At 41.2% G+C, this 14116-nt stretch overlaps 1 protein-coding gene across 11 annotated transcripts; it reads right to left on the reverse strand.

The window, feature by feature from the left end:
- Positions 1-716: 716 nt before the first annotated feature.
- LOC110527896 (CXXC-type zinc finger protein 1) lies at positions 717-12223 on the reverse strand. Of its 11 annotated transcripts, none has more exons than XM_021609492.3 (14): positions 11195-12223; positions 5845-5957; positions 5651-5751; positions 5415-5557; positions 3790-3945; positions 3519-3665; positions 3258-3365; positions 2854-3032; positions 2562-2769; positions 2310-2420; positions 1913-1962; positions 1731-1827; positions 1456-1608; positions 717-1135 (listed from the first exon to the last, which is right to left on the reverse strand). In XM_021609492.3, exons 1-14 carry the CDS (start codon positions 11195-11197, stop codon positions 989-991), a joined length of 1716 nt encoding a protein of 571 aa, XP_021465167.3. In that variant the 5' UTR covers positions 11198-12223; the 3' UTR covers positions 717-988. The 11 variants fall into 11 exon arrangements, 7 of the variants coding, with proteins under 7 accessions (XP_021465167.3, XP_021465169.3, XP_021465168.3 ...); XM_021609494.3 differs by having other exon boundaries at positions 5651-5698; positions 11195-11329; XM_021609493.3 differs by lacking the exon at positions 11195-12223 and adding an exon at positions 10786-10963.
- Positions 12224-14116: the final 1893 nt, after the last annotated feature.

A 14116-nucleotide genomic window follows, 5' to 3' on the forward strand; every position in this document is an offset into this window, starting at 1 on the left:
ATTGTCCATGCTAAATCAAGTTATGTCCATGATGACTCAGTCCTCTGTCTCCATGACAACAGGCATAACTCCAAAATAAAGTATTTTTTTCAAAGTTGCCGAAATGCCACGTGCATCCACTCATAACTTAGCCATTACAAAACATCTATTCAATCAAATAAGCCTCACGTAAAAAAAATAGTAATTCAATGTATTTTTGACCAAATTAGACACTCTGACCTCCATACAAAAATTCTTCACTTCGTGGACTTATTTTCGTTGCCAGATTTTGGGCGGAGTAAAACCTCTCGCTTCACTTAACCGAACTTTAGTGGAGTGACGTCAGAGTTGGGACGTCCCAATGATACTGTTTAGACGTATCCTTTCTCGCTCACGTGAAATGCCTGCTTTTAGTAGCTAGCGCGCGACTCTTTTTTTGTTTGTATACTGGTGTTGTAAAGTATGACTGTATATTTTATATTTCTTAATAAAAAAGTATCTAGCTAACGACTACTAAACTAACTTGTGGTGTGAATGTGTGGAATATTCCATCTCATGACAACTTAACAGTTGACTGTGGTATAGTGCAGCTAAAGGGGTTTGAAACCACTGGTGTACCTGTTTCTTAGTGGGTGCGATAACAGAATGACATTACACATGGTGAGACAATCATCAAACAAAGATACAAAGCAAAATACTCAACACAAATATAAATGCAACTGAAAATGATCAACTTCTTGTGTTGTACACATATCCTTTATTTTCTTGACTAGAGAGATACCAGCAGTGACAGTGCAGCAATAGTACTGGAAACAAGGACAAATATATTAATTTACCATTCAAATATTTCAGTTAATCAATTTCAGCACAAAAGTCATAAAATCCTTAATAAAAATAGCCGAAGTCTCTACAAAAAGATGGAAAGGATTATATTCTAAGATATACTATAAATCTGACAAATGTACAAAAATGCCACTCAGAAATAACATGAAGATGCAGATGTGGCTGTCTATCTGTCCTTGTTGCAACGGAGATCCGTTGTCAGTGGGTCGTGCTGAATGGTTTGGTGCAGCATGAGAGCAAGTAGACCTGCCCTGTTGGTCATAGCAGTCCTCATGTTGCGCTCCTGCTCAAAGAGCTCGTCTAGTTTGTACCACTGTTCACAAATACATTTTGGGAGAAAAGCAAGGTGTAATGATTAATATACTAAAATCATTTTTGAAAACTGTCTTTGAAATCAAAATGTTTAAAATTCACTTTCACGATCATATCAACTACTACTTATGAAGGTCAATTATATGTTTGTTATAACCAGGGTCTTAGTCAATTCCAATTCAAGTTAGCTAGAAATCAAAAGATGAACTGGAATCCTGGGATCTTTCTGATTCTAATCTAAAGGAATTCTAATGGAATTGACCCCAACCTGGATGAAGTGGCCTAAAATAAGAGATTGATGTGGTGCATTCCACTACTAACCACTCGGACACGCTCCAGGTCCACCTCGGCTCTTCTGAGCTTCTCCCAGTTGTAGTGCTTATTACATTTGCGCTTAGAAACCCTGCAGTGCTCTCCCGTCACCTCAAACACATTACGGACCAGAGGACAGCCGCACACCTCATCCCCTGGGACCTACCCACAAAACATGAGAAGGGCAAGAGAAGCCAAGGTACAAATCATAAGTCAAACAGCAGGACAATTAGTGTGCTTTATGACAAAGTTCTTTGGGATTTGACTTGCCAATCATCACCGACCTTTGGGTCCCTGGAATGCTCTGGGCACAAGACCTGAAGCCTCTTGCAGTAGGTCTTGCTCTGGGGATTGTACAAATCACAGAACAGTCTTGTTGCTCTGAGAAAACAAAAAGCACATAGAATACCTTGGTGAAACAAAGTCCACTTCTAGCAAACCCATTCAAAGTGCTTGACTCTCTTACCCTTCGATCTTAGTTGGGTACATGGAACCAAAAGAAGTCTGGCTCTCATACTGTCAATGCAAAAGAGCGAAATACAGAATGTTATCAGTTTATACAGTAAATAGTACACATTTCCTTGGTCCTTTTGGTAGGAGTGCATATTTGCAACTTATATATTCATATTGTTAGTACTCTATATTAAGTGTTCATTCTGTACGTTTCATCTTCTCCCCATATAGGATGTTGCAGCAACTGCAAGCAAACACTCATCAGGCAAGTGCACTGCAATCTGGATGTATACCACAAACTGTCAGAACCAAGATCAGAGAAACTAAACAGGAAGTCTCTGTCTGAAGCCTGTAGCATGTTTCCCAGTCAAAAACGTTAGCGCATATATTATGATGATCTACAGACTCACCTTAGCATAACATCTCTCCATGTGTCGCAATGCCACTTTTGGGTTGATAGGGTGACTGCAGGACACACAGAAAATCAGCAGATCTGTTTCTTCATTATCCCCTTCATTCGCCTGAAACAGGAACCAAAAGATTAACAAAAGAAAGATTTGAACCCAAACGGGAAAAACATTACTCTAGCTGAGGAGCTTTGACCTCACTGGATAAATACTGGAGTGGGCAACAACAAAAGTTCTTATACTGAAGGGGCTCACCTCCTCATCCTGCTGGACCACCTGCTGCTTGGCCTTTGCAATGATGCCCTCCAGCTCATGGAAGCGTTTCTCCATGTCGGTGAGGCGTATGCGGGCGTTCTGCTGATCCCTCCGGATCCGCTCCAGTTGCTTCTTGCCCTGCTCCTCAGCGACACAGGGGCTCTGCTGCCACTGCTGGATACGCTGAGGGAGAATCTCAAAGATCCGGCTGCAGACAGAAATAGAAAGTATTTTACTGTCGACACATTTTCTTACTGTTGCATTGTGTCAGTGTTGTAATTTGTGTTCTTACTTGGCAGCCAGCTTTATGCCACATTCCTCTGAGCAGTATTTGGAGTTGGCGCGTGCTGCCTCAACACAGCTGGGCCCGAGGCACTGCCGCTGCCCTCCTCCATCTCTGGCATCGCCCTTATTGTTGTGCCGAAGTTTGTCCTTGTGCTTCTGCTTCGGTTTGTGCCGCCGTGACTCTTTCTGATGTAAATTCACAAAAACAAATCCCATTGTACACATATTATATTGTCAGGTAAAATCATTCCACTTCTATGTATTTTGTCACGACAGTAATATTCCCATGATGCAATAAAAAACAAAAGCTGAAATATTCAAATATTTGGTAGACGTGGACGGCAACCGCATGGATACAAGTAACAATAATCTTTGTGTGTTTGCTAGATCTAAAAAATAAAATGTGCTTACTTTCTTGTCAAATTTATTTTCGCGTCTCTTCACATGCTTGACCTTAACAGCTTTCTTTCGCAGGACAGGGCTGAAGGGAGGGCCGTCCTCCTCATTACTGAGCCATGGCTGGGTTAAAAAAAAACGATAGATGAACCCACATTCAAAATACTTGAAAGTGCTGCCCAAGCTAAAGATGATCTGTGTGTATTTTGAATGCATTTCAATTTGTTGTTGTTGTTAGATACATGAGAAACTAGGCTGAAAATTATATTGTAATACCATGTTTTCGTCGTATCCTGCCGCCTTGTACTTTTCGTAGAGTTCTGCCTCACTATCGTAGTCATCTGAATATCGTCTTTGCCGGTGGTAGGAATTATCCCTCCTTTCACGCAAATTAAACTCTTCATCCTTCACACGCAACATTTTCTGCAGAGAATTAGAGACATTATGTCACATAGTTTGCAAGACTACAACTGTTTTTTGACCAGTTGAAAATAAGTTAGGAGGAAAAATAAGATTGATGGCATAGTCTCATCATTAGGAAACGGACCCTGGCTCGGACATCACACTGCCTAAATCGACACTTCTGTCTTATTTTGTTGGGACCACCAAATTTCTTCATATCCTTGCAGAAGTCGCATGTGGCACAGTCCTCAGTCCTCAAGCAGGGCTCGCACTCCCCACACATACGAGCGGAGCGCTTAACCTGAGAAACACAAAAGAGACAAAGATACAGTGCCTTCAGAAAATATTCACACCCCTTGACTTTTTCCACATTTTGTTGTTAGACTGAATTTAAAATTGATTAAGATTTGTGTCACTGGCATACACATAATACCCCATAATGTCAAAGTGGAATTATGTTTTTCTAAATTTTAACAAAAATAATGAAAAGCTGAAATGTCTTGAGTCAATAAGTATTCAATCCCTTTGTTAAGGCAAGCCTAAATAAATTCAGGAATTAATATTTGCTTAAAAAGTCACATAAGTTGCATGGACTCACTCTGTGTGAAATAAAAGTGTCCAACAATAATAGTGTTATCCCTTTGAGCATGATGAAGTTATTCACTAAACTTTGGATGGTGTATCAATACACCCAGTCGCAACAAAGATACAGGCATCCTTCCTAACTTTGTTGCCGGAGAGGAAGGAAACTGCTCAGAGATTTCACCATGAGGCCAATGGTGACTTTAAAACAGAGTTTAATGGCTGTGATAGGAGAAACCCGAGGATGGATCAACAACATTGTAGTTACTCCACAATACTAACCTAAATGACAGAGTGAAAAGGAAGCCTGTACAGAATAAAAATATTCCAAAAAATGCATCCTGTTTGCAACAAGGATCTGAAGTAATACTGCAAAAAATGTGGCAAAGCTTTTTGTCCTGAATACAAAGTGTTATGTTTGGGGCAAATCCAATTCAATACATTACTGAGAACCACTCTCCATATTTTGAAGAAGAGTGGTGGCTGCATCATGTTATGGGTAAGCTTGTTATAATTAAGGACTGGGGAGTTTTTCAGGATAAAACATAAATGGAATGGAGCTAAGCACAATCAAAATCCTAGAGGAAAACCTGGTTGTCTGCTTTCCACCAGACTCTAGGAGAGGAATTCACCTTTCAGCAGGACAATTACCCCAAACACAACACCAAATCTACACTGGAGTTGCTTACAAAGAAGACAGTGAATGTTCCTGAGTAGATGAGTTACAGTTACAGACTTAAAACTACTTGAAAATCTATGGCAAGACCTGAAAATGTTGGTCTAGCAATGATCAACAACCAACTTGACAGAGCTGGAAAAAATGTTTTAATTAATAAATGGGAAAATGTTGCACAATCCAGCTGTGGGAAGCTATTAGAGACTTACCAAGAAAGATCAAAGGAGTGTGAAAACTTATGTAGATTAGATAACTGTATTTAATTTTCAATAAATGTGCGCAAATGTCTAAAAACATGTTTTCACTTCGTCATTATGGGATATTGTGTGTAGATGGGTGAGATAAACATTTTATTTGATCCATTTTGAATTCGGGCTCTAACACAACAAAATGTGGAATAAGTCAAGGGGTATGAATACTTTCTGAAAGCACTGTATGTTTGCCAATAGAGTAGCTCCAAAGACACATTGAAAGAAAGTGGGGACATAACGTTAAGATGTAAAATAACTAACATTTGATCCACAGCGCTTTTCAGATTTATAATCTGGAGTGCTGTTCTGTCTTTCAAAATTTCTCTCTGACTCTCTCTGGCTCTCTGCCTCCTTTTCACGGCTCTTCTTTGGACGGTATTTTATCTCCAATGATGGGTTGTCGTCTAATCAAAAGCAACAGACATTGTGTAAGGTTTGAAAGCACATGTGAGTACCCAATGTAAATGATAGTGAATGGTAAACCATTAAAATCTCACCTTGGCATCGCAGGCAGTACCACTGCCTGATAGCTTTGGCCATCTTCTCTGTGAGATTGATGCAGTTACCATGAAACCACTCATTGCAATTGTCACAACCACTACAAGGAAAACAGATGTGAGCCCTATGAAACCAAGGTTAATGTTTCAAAGTAATTTCATGTTTACTTCTATGATCATCTGAATAAACTCACATCATGAAGCAATTGATGTCAGGTTTTCGACAAATGCAGTACACCGGTGCCTTCTCCCCCTCCATAGTGCTCACAAGCCCCGGTGCAGGCTCGAAGTCTGACACTTCACTGTCCTGGAAGAGATAAACATCAGAAGATCATAATCATCTTGCCAATCAGATCAAACCTCATAGCTAAACTAGCCCATTCAATAGACGGTAATATTTAAACCTCTTACTTAAGGATTGGACCCCTTTTTTCAATTTTCGCCTAAAATGACATACCCAAATCTAACTGCCTGTAGCTCAGGTCCTGAAGTAAGGATATGCATATTCTTGAAACCATTTGAAAGCAAATACTTAGAAATGTGTGGAAATGTGAAATTAATGTAGGAGCATAAAACACATTAGACCTGGAAAAAGATAATACAAAGAAAAGCATGCATTTTGTTCTCGTTTTTGTACCATCATCTTTGAAATGCAAGAGAAAGGTCCAAATGTAATATTCCAGTTTAGGTGCAATTTAGATTTTGGCCACTAGATGGCAGCAGTGTATGTGCACAGTTTAAGACTGATTCAATGAACCATTGCATTTCTGTTCAAAATGTTGTATCAAGACTGCCCAAATGTGCCTAATTGGTTAATGAATACATTTAAGTTCATAACTGTGCACTCTCTTCAAACAATAGCATGGTATTCTTTCACGGTAATAGCTACTGTAAATTGGACAGTGCAGTTAGATAAATTATTGTTCAAGCTTTCTGCCCATATCAGATATGTCTATATCCTCTGAAATTGTCTTGTTACTTACAACCTCATGCTAATCACATTAGCTTACGTTAGCTCAACCGTCCCGTGGGGGGGACACCGATCCTGTTTAAATCCTACACTGTTCATTCAATTTCAGTTTGCGAGAAAACAAGCACTGAATAGTGTAGGGCAGGGGTGTCAAACTCAATCCATGGAGGGCCTTGTGTCTGCGGGTGTTTGCTTTTTCCTTTCAATTAAGACCTAGACAACTAGGTGTGGGGAGTTCTTTACTAATTAGTGACCTTAATTGATCAATCAAGTACAAGGGAGGAGTGAAAACTCACAGACACTCGGCCCTCTATGGAATAAGTTTGACAGGTGGTGTAGGGAACCATTGTACCATCTAAATCGCTGTGAAATATATAACAATAAAATAAAATAAAATGTACAGCTGTTTGAAGCTGATGGACCAAGGCTAAAAAGTTACTGTCGGTTTTGGTCCACCAGCTTCAAACAGCGGTTTTGGTCCACCAGCTTCAAACAGCGGTTTTGGTCCACCAGCTTCAAACAGTGGTTTTGGTCCACCAGCTTCAAACAGTGGTTTTGGTCCACCAGCTTCAAACAGCGGTTTTGGTCCACCAGCTTCAAACAGCGGTTTTGGACCACCAGCTTCAAACAGCGGTTTTGGTCCACCAGCTTCAAACAGCGGTTTTGGTCCACCAGCTTCAAACAGCGGTTTTGGTCCACCAGCTTCAAACAGCGGTTTTGGTCCACCAGCAAAAGATACACTTACAGTAAGCAGTTTAGGAAAGTTGCACCCAGCTGTATTTTGAGAAACACTGTAAATGGGGAATGGAATAGTCCAACTGTAATGCGAGCGCAAGGTGAGAGGATGCGTCTTAGCCGAGGCAGTGTGTGAAACAGCCGGGTGCAACTTTGCTAAACTGAGCACAGAAAGTGTATATTTTGTATTTGAAAGACGATCTCGTTTTTATGAAAAAGTTAGGTTCCAAAAGGTTAACAAAACCGTATCGCAAGTGAGGTGTATTTGTGATTAGACAGAGCGTTGGGATTAAATAGCACGTCCGAATTGTGGTTCACATGGAGCCAGCTGTGGTCCGTACTATCAGCTGAGAACCCAGCTGGGTAAACCCCCTTGAGTATGAGAACTACAGCTAAAGTAGCTTGTTCTGGAGGTCGACCCGATGGGCCTTTGAAAGCAAATAGTTTTTCCCTCATCATTCTACACACAATACTGCTAATTTATAATAAAATAAAACACTGATATCACATTTACAGAAGTATTCAGACCCTTTACTCAGTAAGTACTTTGTTGAAGAACCTTTGGCAGCGACTACAGCCTCAAGTCTACTTGGGTATGATGCTACAAGCTTGGCACACCTGTATTTGGAGAGTTTCTCCCCTTCTTCTCTGCAGATCCTCTCAAGCTCGGGCAGGTTGGATGGAGAGCGTTGCTGCACAGCTATTTTCAGGTCTCTCCAGAGATGTTTCGATTGGGTTCAAGTCCGGGCTCTAGCTGGGCCACTCAAGGACATTCAGAGACTTTTCCTGAAGCCACTTGTGCGTTGTCTTGGCTGTGTGCTTAGGGTCATAGTCCTGCTGAAAGGTGAACCTTTGCCTCCAGTCTGAGGTCCTGAGCGCTTTGGAGCAGGTTTTAAATCAATGATTTCTGTACTTTGCTCTGTTCATCTTTGCCTCAAGCCTGACTAGTCTCCCAGTCCCTGCCGCTGAAAAACATCCTCACAGCATGATGCTGCCACCACCACCATGCTTCACCATAGGGATGGTGCCAGGTCTCTTCCAGGCGTGACACTTGGCATTCAGGCCAATCTTGGTTTCATCAGACCAGAGAATCTTGTTTCTCATGGTCTGAGTCGTTAGGTGCCTTTGGGCAAACTCCAAACAGGCTGTCATGTGTCTTTTACTGAGGAGTGGCTTCCGTCTGGCCACTACCATAAAGGCCTGATTGGTGGACTGCTGCAGAGAATGTTGTGCTTCTGCAAGGTTCTTCCATCTCCACAGAGGAACTCTAGAGCTCGGAAAAATCTAAGAATATAAATGGAAACAGGATGCACCTGAGCTCAATTTCGAGTCTCATAGCAAAGGGTCGGACTACTTACGTAAAATATAAACGCAACATGCAACAATTTAAAAGATTTTACTGAGTTAGTTCACATAAGGAAATCAGTCAATTGAAATATTCATTAGGCCCCAATCTATGCATTTCACATGACTTGGATTACAGATAGCTTTTTTTTTTAAAGGGCGTGGATCATAAAATCAGTCAGTATCTGGTGTGACCATCATTTGTCTCATGCAACGCAACATCTCCTTCACATAGAGTTAATCCAGCTGTTGATTGTGGCCTGTGGAATGTTGTCCCACTCCTAATGGCGGTGCTAAGTGGAATGCGCTGTCATATGTAATGGAGGTGAAACGGCTAGGAAGTGTGTACAGATCCTTGCGACATGGAGCCGTGCATTTTCATGCTGGAACAGGAGGTGATGGCGGCAGATTAATGGTACGACAATGAGCCTGAGGGTCTTATCACGGTATCTTTGTGCATTCAAAATACCATCAATAAAGTGCAATTGTGTTTGTTGTCCGTACCTTATACCTGCCCATACCATAACCCCACCACCATGGGGTACTTTTACTGAGTTCAAACGTTGACATAAGAAAACAGCAAGCCCACACGACACCATACACGTGGTCTGCGGTTGTGAAGCTGGTTGGACGTACTGACAAATTCTCTAAAACAACGTTAGACGCAGATTATGGTAGAGCAATGAACATTAAATGTTCTGGCAACAGCTCTGGTGGACATTCCTGCAGTCAGCATGCCAATTGCATGCTCCCCCAAAACTTTTGACATCTGTGGCATTGTGTTGTTTGACAAAACTGCACATTTTAGAGCAGCCTGTTATTGTGCCCAGCACAAGGTGCACCGATGTAATGATCATGTTGTTTGCAGCTTCTTGATATGCCACATCTGTCAGGTGGATGGATTATCTTGGCAAATGAGAAACTCTCACTAAGAGCTTTGTAAACAAATTTCAGCACAAAATTTGAGAGAAGTAAGCTTTTTGTGAGTATGGAACATTTCTGGGATCTTTTATTTCAGCTCATGAAAAATGGGACCAACACTTTACATGTTGCATTTATATTTTTGTTCAGTATGTGTGTAAAGATGTGTGTTGAGTGTCATTTAAAATATTGCATCAAGAAGATGGAGGGGTGTGTGGCAAAGATATGCATGCATTCTGGAGAGACACACCATATGTAGGAAAGTGACACTTACACACATACACCACTAATAAATTGAGCTTCTCAGTCATTTTCTCTTCACCTCACACAAGTAAATAGTATTTTTTAACATCCATTGAGAATGATAGTTCCTCAGTATTTGAAAAATCTTTCCAACACTGCCGGCCTCGATAAATCAAACAAGCCTCGGTGTGAAAGAGAAAAATATCATGATCTGACGATCCCACATATGCAGTGGCTGTCCCGAGCTCACTGGCACATCAAACTCTGAGGGCCCTGAATAGGCTAGTTAATACAATGTTGCAATTTAGCTAGCAACAGGCCCAACCCAGTGATAATTTGATATGTTGCACTTCACTAGCAATAGCTCAAATCAAGACAGATTGAAAGAGAGGCAGACATGCGTAGTAGAGATGAATGTAATTGAAGGAATTTTCACCAGGATATTTTCTACTGTTTTTTATTTTGTCGACTTTAGGTCCATGTATTTCAATTAGTTGATGACGCAACCTACTGCTGCATTTGCCATAGGCTATCTCTGAGTTCCTTACTCTCATTTCTTTAACCTCTAATTGATCACAGTGAATACCAAGTTTTAGCACAGATACTGGGGCAAAGTTTTCAGCCATTAAATTCACCCACATTTGGCTCCATGTACACTACAATTACGACACTAGGTTTTTACTTATTTTTAATTGGTCCGTGGGCCATTTGCCCATCCCTGGGCCTGGATTAGACCAAGCATCTGGGCTCTTAACAAAACATCCCGGGTCAGAATATTCTATCGTTGGGTAGGGCAAAACTATCTATCTATACCGCTGGAGTTTCGGTCTGATCGGCTAATTATAATTTTAAAAAACAACTACCCTGATGGCAAACACAACATAAACATTTTAAATTGTGTCATATCTACTATTTTACTTACACTCTACATCGAGTCGTACTGGTCTGCGCAATGAGACATTTGTTTACAAACGAATTCTGCCGCGTTCCAGATGGCAAATTCGCTAGTAATATGGATCTTGATGATACCACAGACGAAAAAGGAAGCGAGACAACCCACTCACTGTTTTTTTCTGGTTCATTATTGCATTGGTGCCTATGGGAGACACACCCAGTTAAGTAGACCGGAACTTACCTTTTTTTCAATGGTAAACGGCCAGGGTGAACTATATTCCTTTATCCACCATCTTTGCTTAATACCCAAAATTACTGGCTAATTTACCTACCTTAGCCAGGGACTAGCACGAATCTACCTCAATGCTAGGCAACTAACCGTGAAATTCACATACAATAAAACGCCTCTCTTTATTAATTTAGTTAACCAACATTACCATTTGTGATGTCTTTGCAATCCTCGATCAAATATCAACGATAGTAAACAACTGGGTCAAAATCTGGTTCGACGACGCCGGAAATCATCGGCTGAACTCGGATGGATTCGGTATATAGCTGGCCAACCATTGGTTGGGTCTTCTTCTTCTATGATGTCATTGCGGTGGCGGTTCGCAAACAAACGTTGAATGTGCATGCCCCGCCTACTGTGCTGGAGTGTGCGATCAATCATGGCTTGCCTAATTCTGTACTACTAAGAAAATAAAATGTGAAAAACAGATAAATCCCTACTAATGTATACCCCCCCCCCCCCCCCCCCAAACAAAAAAACTCCCAAGCCCCCAACCATTGGACTTAATATTATGCTGAAACAATCCCCCCTAAGGATTATTCAGCATGTCAACAACCATTTCGGCAGTAGCATCTGTTACCCTGAATAACTATTTTGCCTTATCCACAATAACCTTCCATAACCTTCCATCCTTCCATTTCTGCTCTGAGGCGTGTTGATAAAATTAAATGAAAGCTATGAAGTTAACTTTCTTTCACTATCAAAGTGTCCTTTGACACAGCACATTCATGAGCACAAGATTTCTGAACAAGTCTCGAAACCATGCCAGGCCCAGCAGAAGCACCAGCTACCACATTAGGTCCACTTAGTACAGGAGCAGTCATGGAAGCTCCATCAGCCTGCACTGTAGTTCCACCATTCTGTCTTACAGCCTTTGCATATGATACATCATGACTGATTCCATATCGCTGAGCCGCTCTAGATTCTCTCTGCACCGGACATCAACCAAATTCTGCACTATGCCCCCCTACTCCACTGCTTTCTGTATCATGATCTCTTTTCTTTGTATGTCTTTCCACTACCGGCAGTTCCGGTCCTCAACCCTCATCCTCCCACTCCATACCAGCAGAACTGACACCCATATTGTTCACAATCCAGCACAGCTCTTTGTTCTCCAACCTTTTCTCCATTTCCTCCATTTCGTCCACACTACTCGCCTCCATTTTCAACCAACTTCATCAAACCAACAATCACGCTTCCTTTTTTCCTCCAGCCATTAGTTGGTTCTTCTTCTTCTTTGAGGTCTATTGGCAGACTACAAACGATACGGTCTATTGCCGGCACCTACTGTATGGTGTAGTAAACTATAGAAAACAATTATTTGCACAAAAGGAAAAGAGGGGGGGGGGGGGGGTGGAGACATCATGCAAAATAGAAAAATAGACACATTAAAAAAAATCATCCCTCTCCTTCAGTCACAGTTCAACTCGAATCACATCCCAACAGGCTCGGGGACCTGTGAGGGTGGAACATTCTTCAACAGGATTCCTTGCAAGGCCTCAGTTGTAAAACATTTAGTCCTAAAAAACATTCAGCTGATACCAATTTTCTCTGATTTCTTCTCTGTTTACACTGATCATTTTATGACCATTGCAATAAATGACACAAAGTCCACCTTTTTAACATGGATTATATTAGCATCCCTCAGATGCCTAGAAACATTCACTGGTGTAGGCTCTACTACCATTGCATCCTCAACATTACTCACTCCTCAACTCTTTTCTTCGCTTCCAGATAGGAGACACACTGGCCAGCCCTTACTCTTGTGACATCTTTCTACTTCAGCCTAACAGGGCAATCAGGAAATTCGGGTGCATGTTTGTCACCACAATTGCAACATACAGTATAACCTCCGCTGGCACTCAATACTCTTCCCGTATGCATGCACTTGCCACATTACCAAATCTTTTGCACTTATGACACTGAAAGGGTTTATGCACAAAAGCTCTTAAAAAGCCAACGACTACACATGTGCTTTTCTGTTGCTCATCAGAAAAATGAAATTTCAGTCTTGGATGTGTGTTTCCTGACCGATTCTGCATTTGGTTAATGATGTTTGTTTCCCATGAGACACTAGATGCAGAAGCCTATTTCCCTTCTTTAAAATCCTTAGAATTAATCTAAGGTAATTCAAGAAATCTGTAAAAAAAAAAAATTTTTTACCTTTATTTAACTAGGCAAGTCAGTTAAGAACAAATTCTTATTTTCAATGACGGCCTAGGAACAGTGGGTTAACTGCCTGTTCAGGGGCAGAACGACCTTGTCAGCTCGGGGGGTTTGAACTTGCAACCTTTACTAGTCCAACTCTCTAACCACTAGGCTACCCTGCCGCCCTGCTACCCTGCAATTAATGTTGAAGTTTTTGCCAAGAATGTTTTAGTTGCACAATTTTGCATGTAATTAAGGTGTTTGGTGCAGTATTTCTCAAGTAAAAAAAAAAAATGCAATGTGTTGTCTTAATTAAGTAAACAAAGTCAGAGCTTCTGGGCAGGTCTGTCTCACTATCTATGCATAGAGAGCAATCAGCGCAGCTGTTCACCTCATGTTGGTGGTCAAATGGACATCGTCAAGTCAAAACCAAACCTTCATTTACCCGTTTTGACACACGGATGTTCCAAAAGTCGTTTTAGATGATACTGACTCTAGAATAACTGTTTCTGACTTATATTGATGCCACATTGTCACGCTCGCTATCCTCAAACTCCCTGTCATAAATCGACCAAGGCGCATCGTGTATGTAGTTCCATCTTTTAATGAAAGTGAAACAACCAAAAAACAAACAGGTAAACAGCAAAGAATGTGACGCAACCGAAGCGCACGCGCACACACATGCACACAGGTGGGAAAAGGCTACCTAAGTATGGTTCTCAATCAGAGACAACGATTGACAGCTGCCTCTGATTGGGAACCATACCAGGCCAAACACATAGAAGAACAAAACCTAGAATGCAAAACATAGACTGTCCACCCCAACTCACGCCCTGACCAAACCAAAATAGAGACATAAAAAAGGAACTAAGGTCAGGACTTGACACACATAGGCCGTTTTCAAAGGGATTCGTTGCTTTTA

This window comes from Oncorhynchus mykiss, chromosome 7 (genome assembly GCF_057628025.1).
Source record: "Oncorhynchus mykiss isolate SJ-2025 chromosome 7, ASM5762802v1, whole genome shotgun sequence".
Lineage (NCBI taxonomy): Eukaryota > Metazoa > Chordata > Actinopteri > Salmoniformes > Salmonidae > Oncorhynchus > Oncorhynchus mykiss.

What these genes read in the sequence shown, in the direction of transcription:
- LOC110527896 (XM_021609492.3), bottom strand. An exon ending in GGCATAAAGCTGGCTGCCAA is followed by an intron (nt 2,770 to 2,853) that starts GTAAGAACACAA and finishes TTCTGTCTGCAG; the next exon opens with CCGGATCTTTGAGATTCTCC. An exon ending in ACCTGGAGCGTGTCCGAGTG is followed by an intron (nt 1,136 to 1,455) that starts GTTAGTAGTGGA and finishes ATTTGTGAACAG; the next exon opens with TGGTACAAACTAGACGAGCT.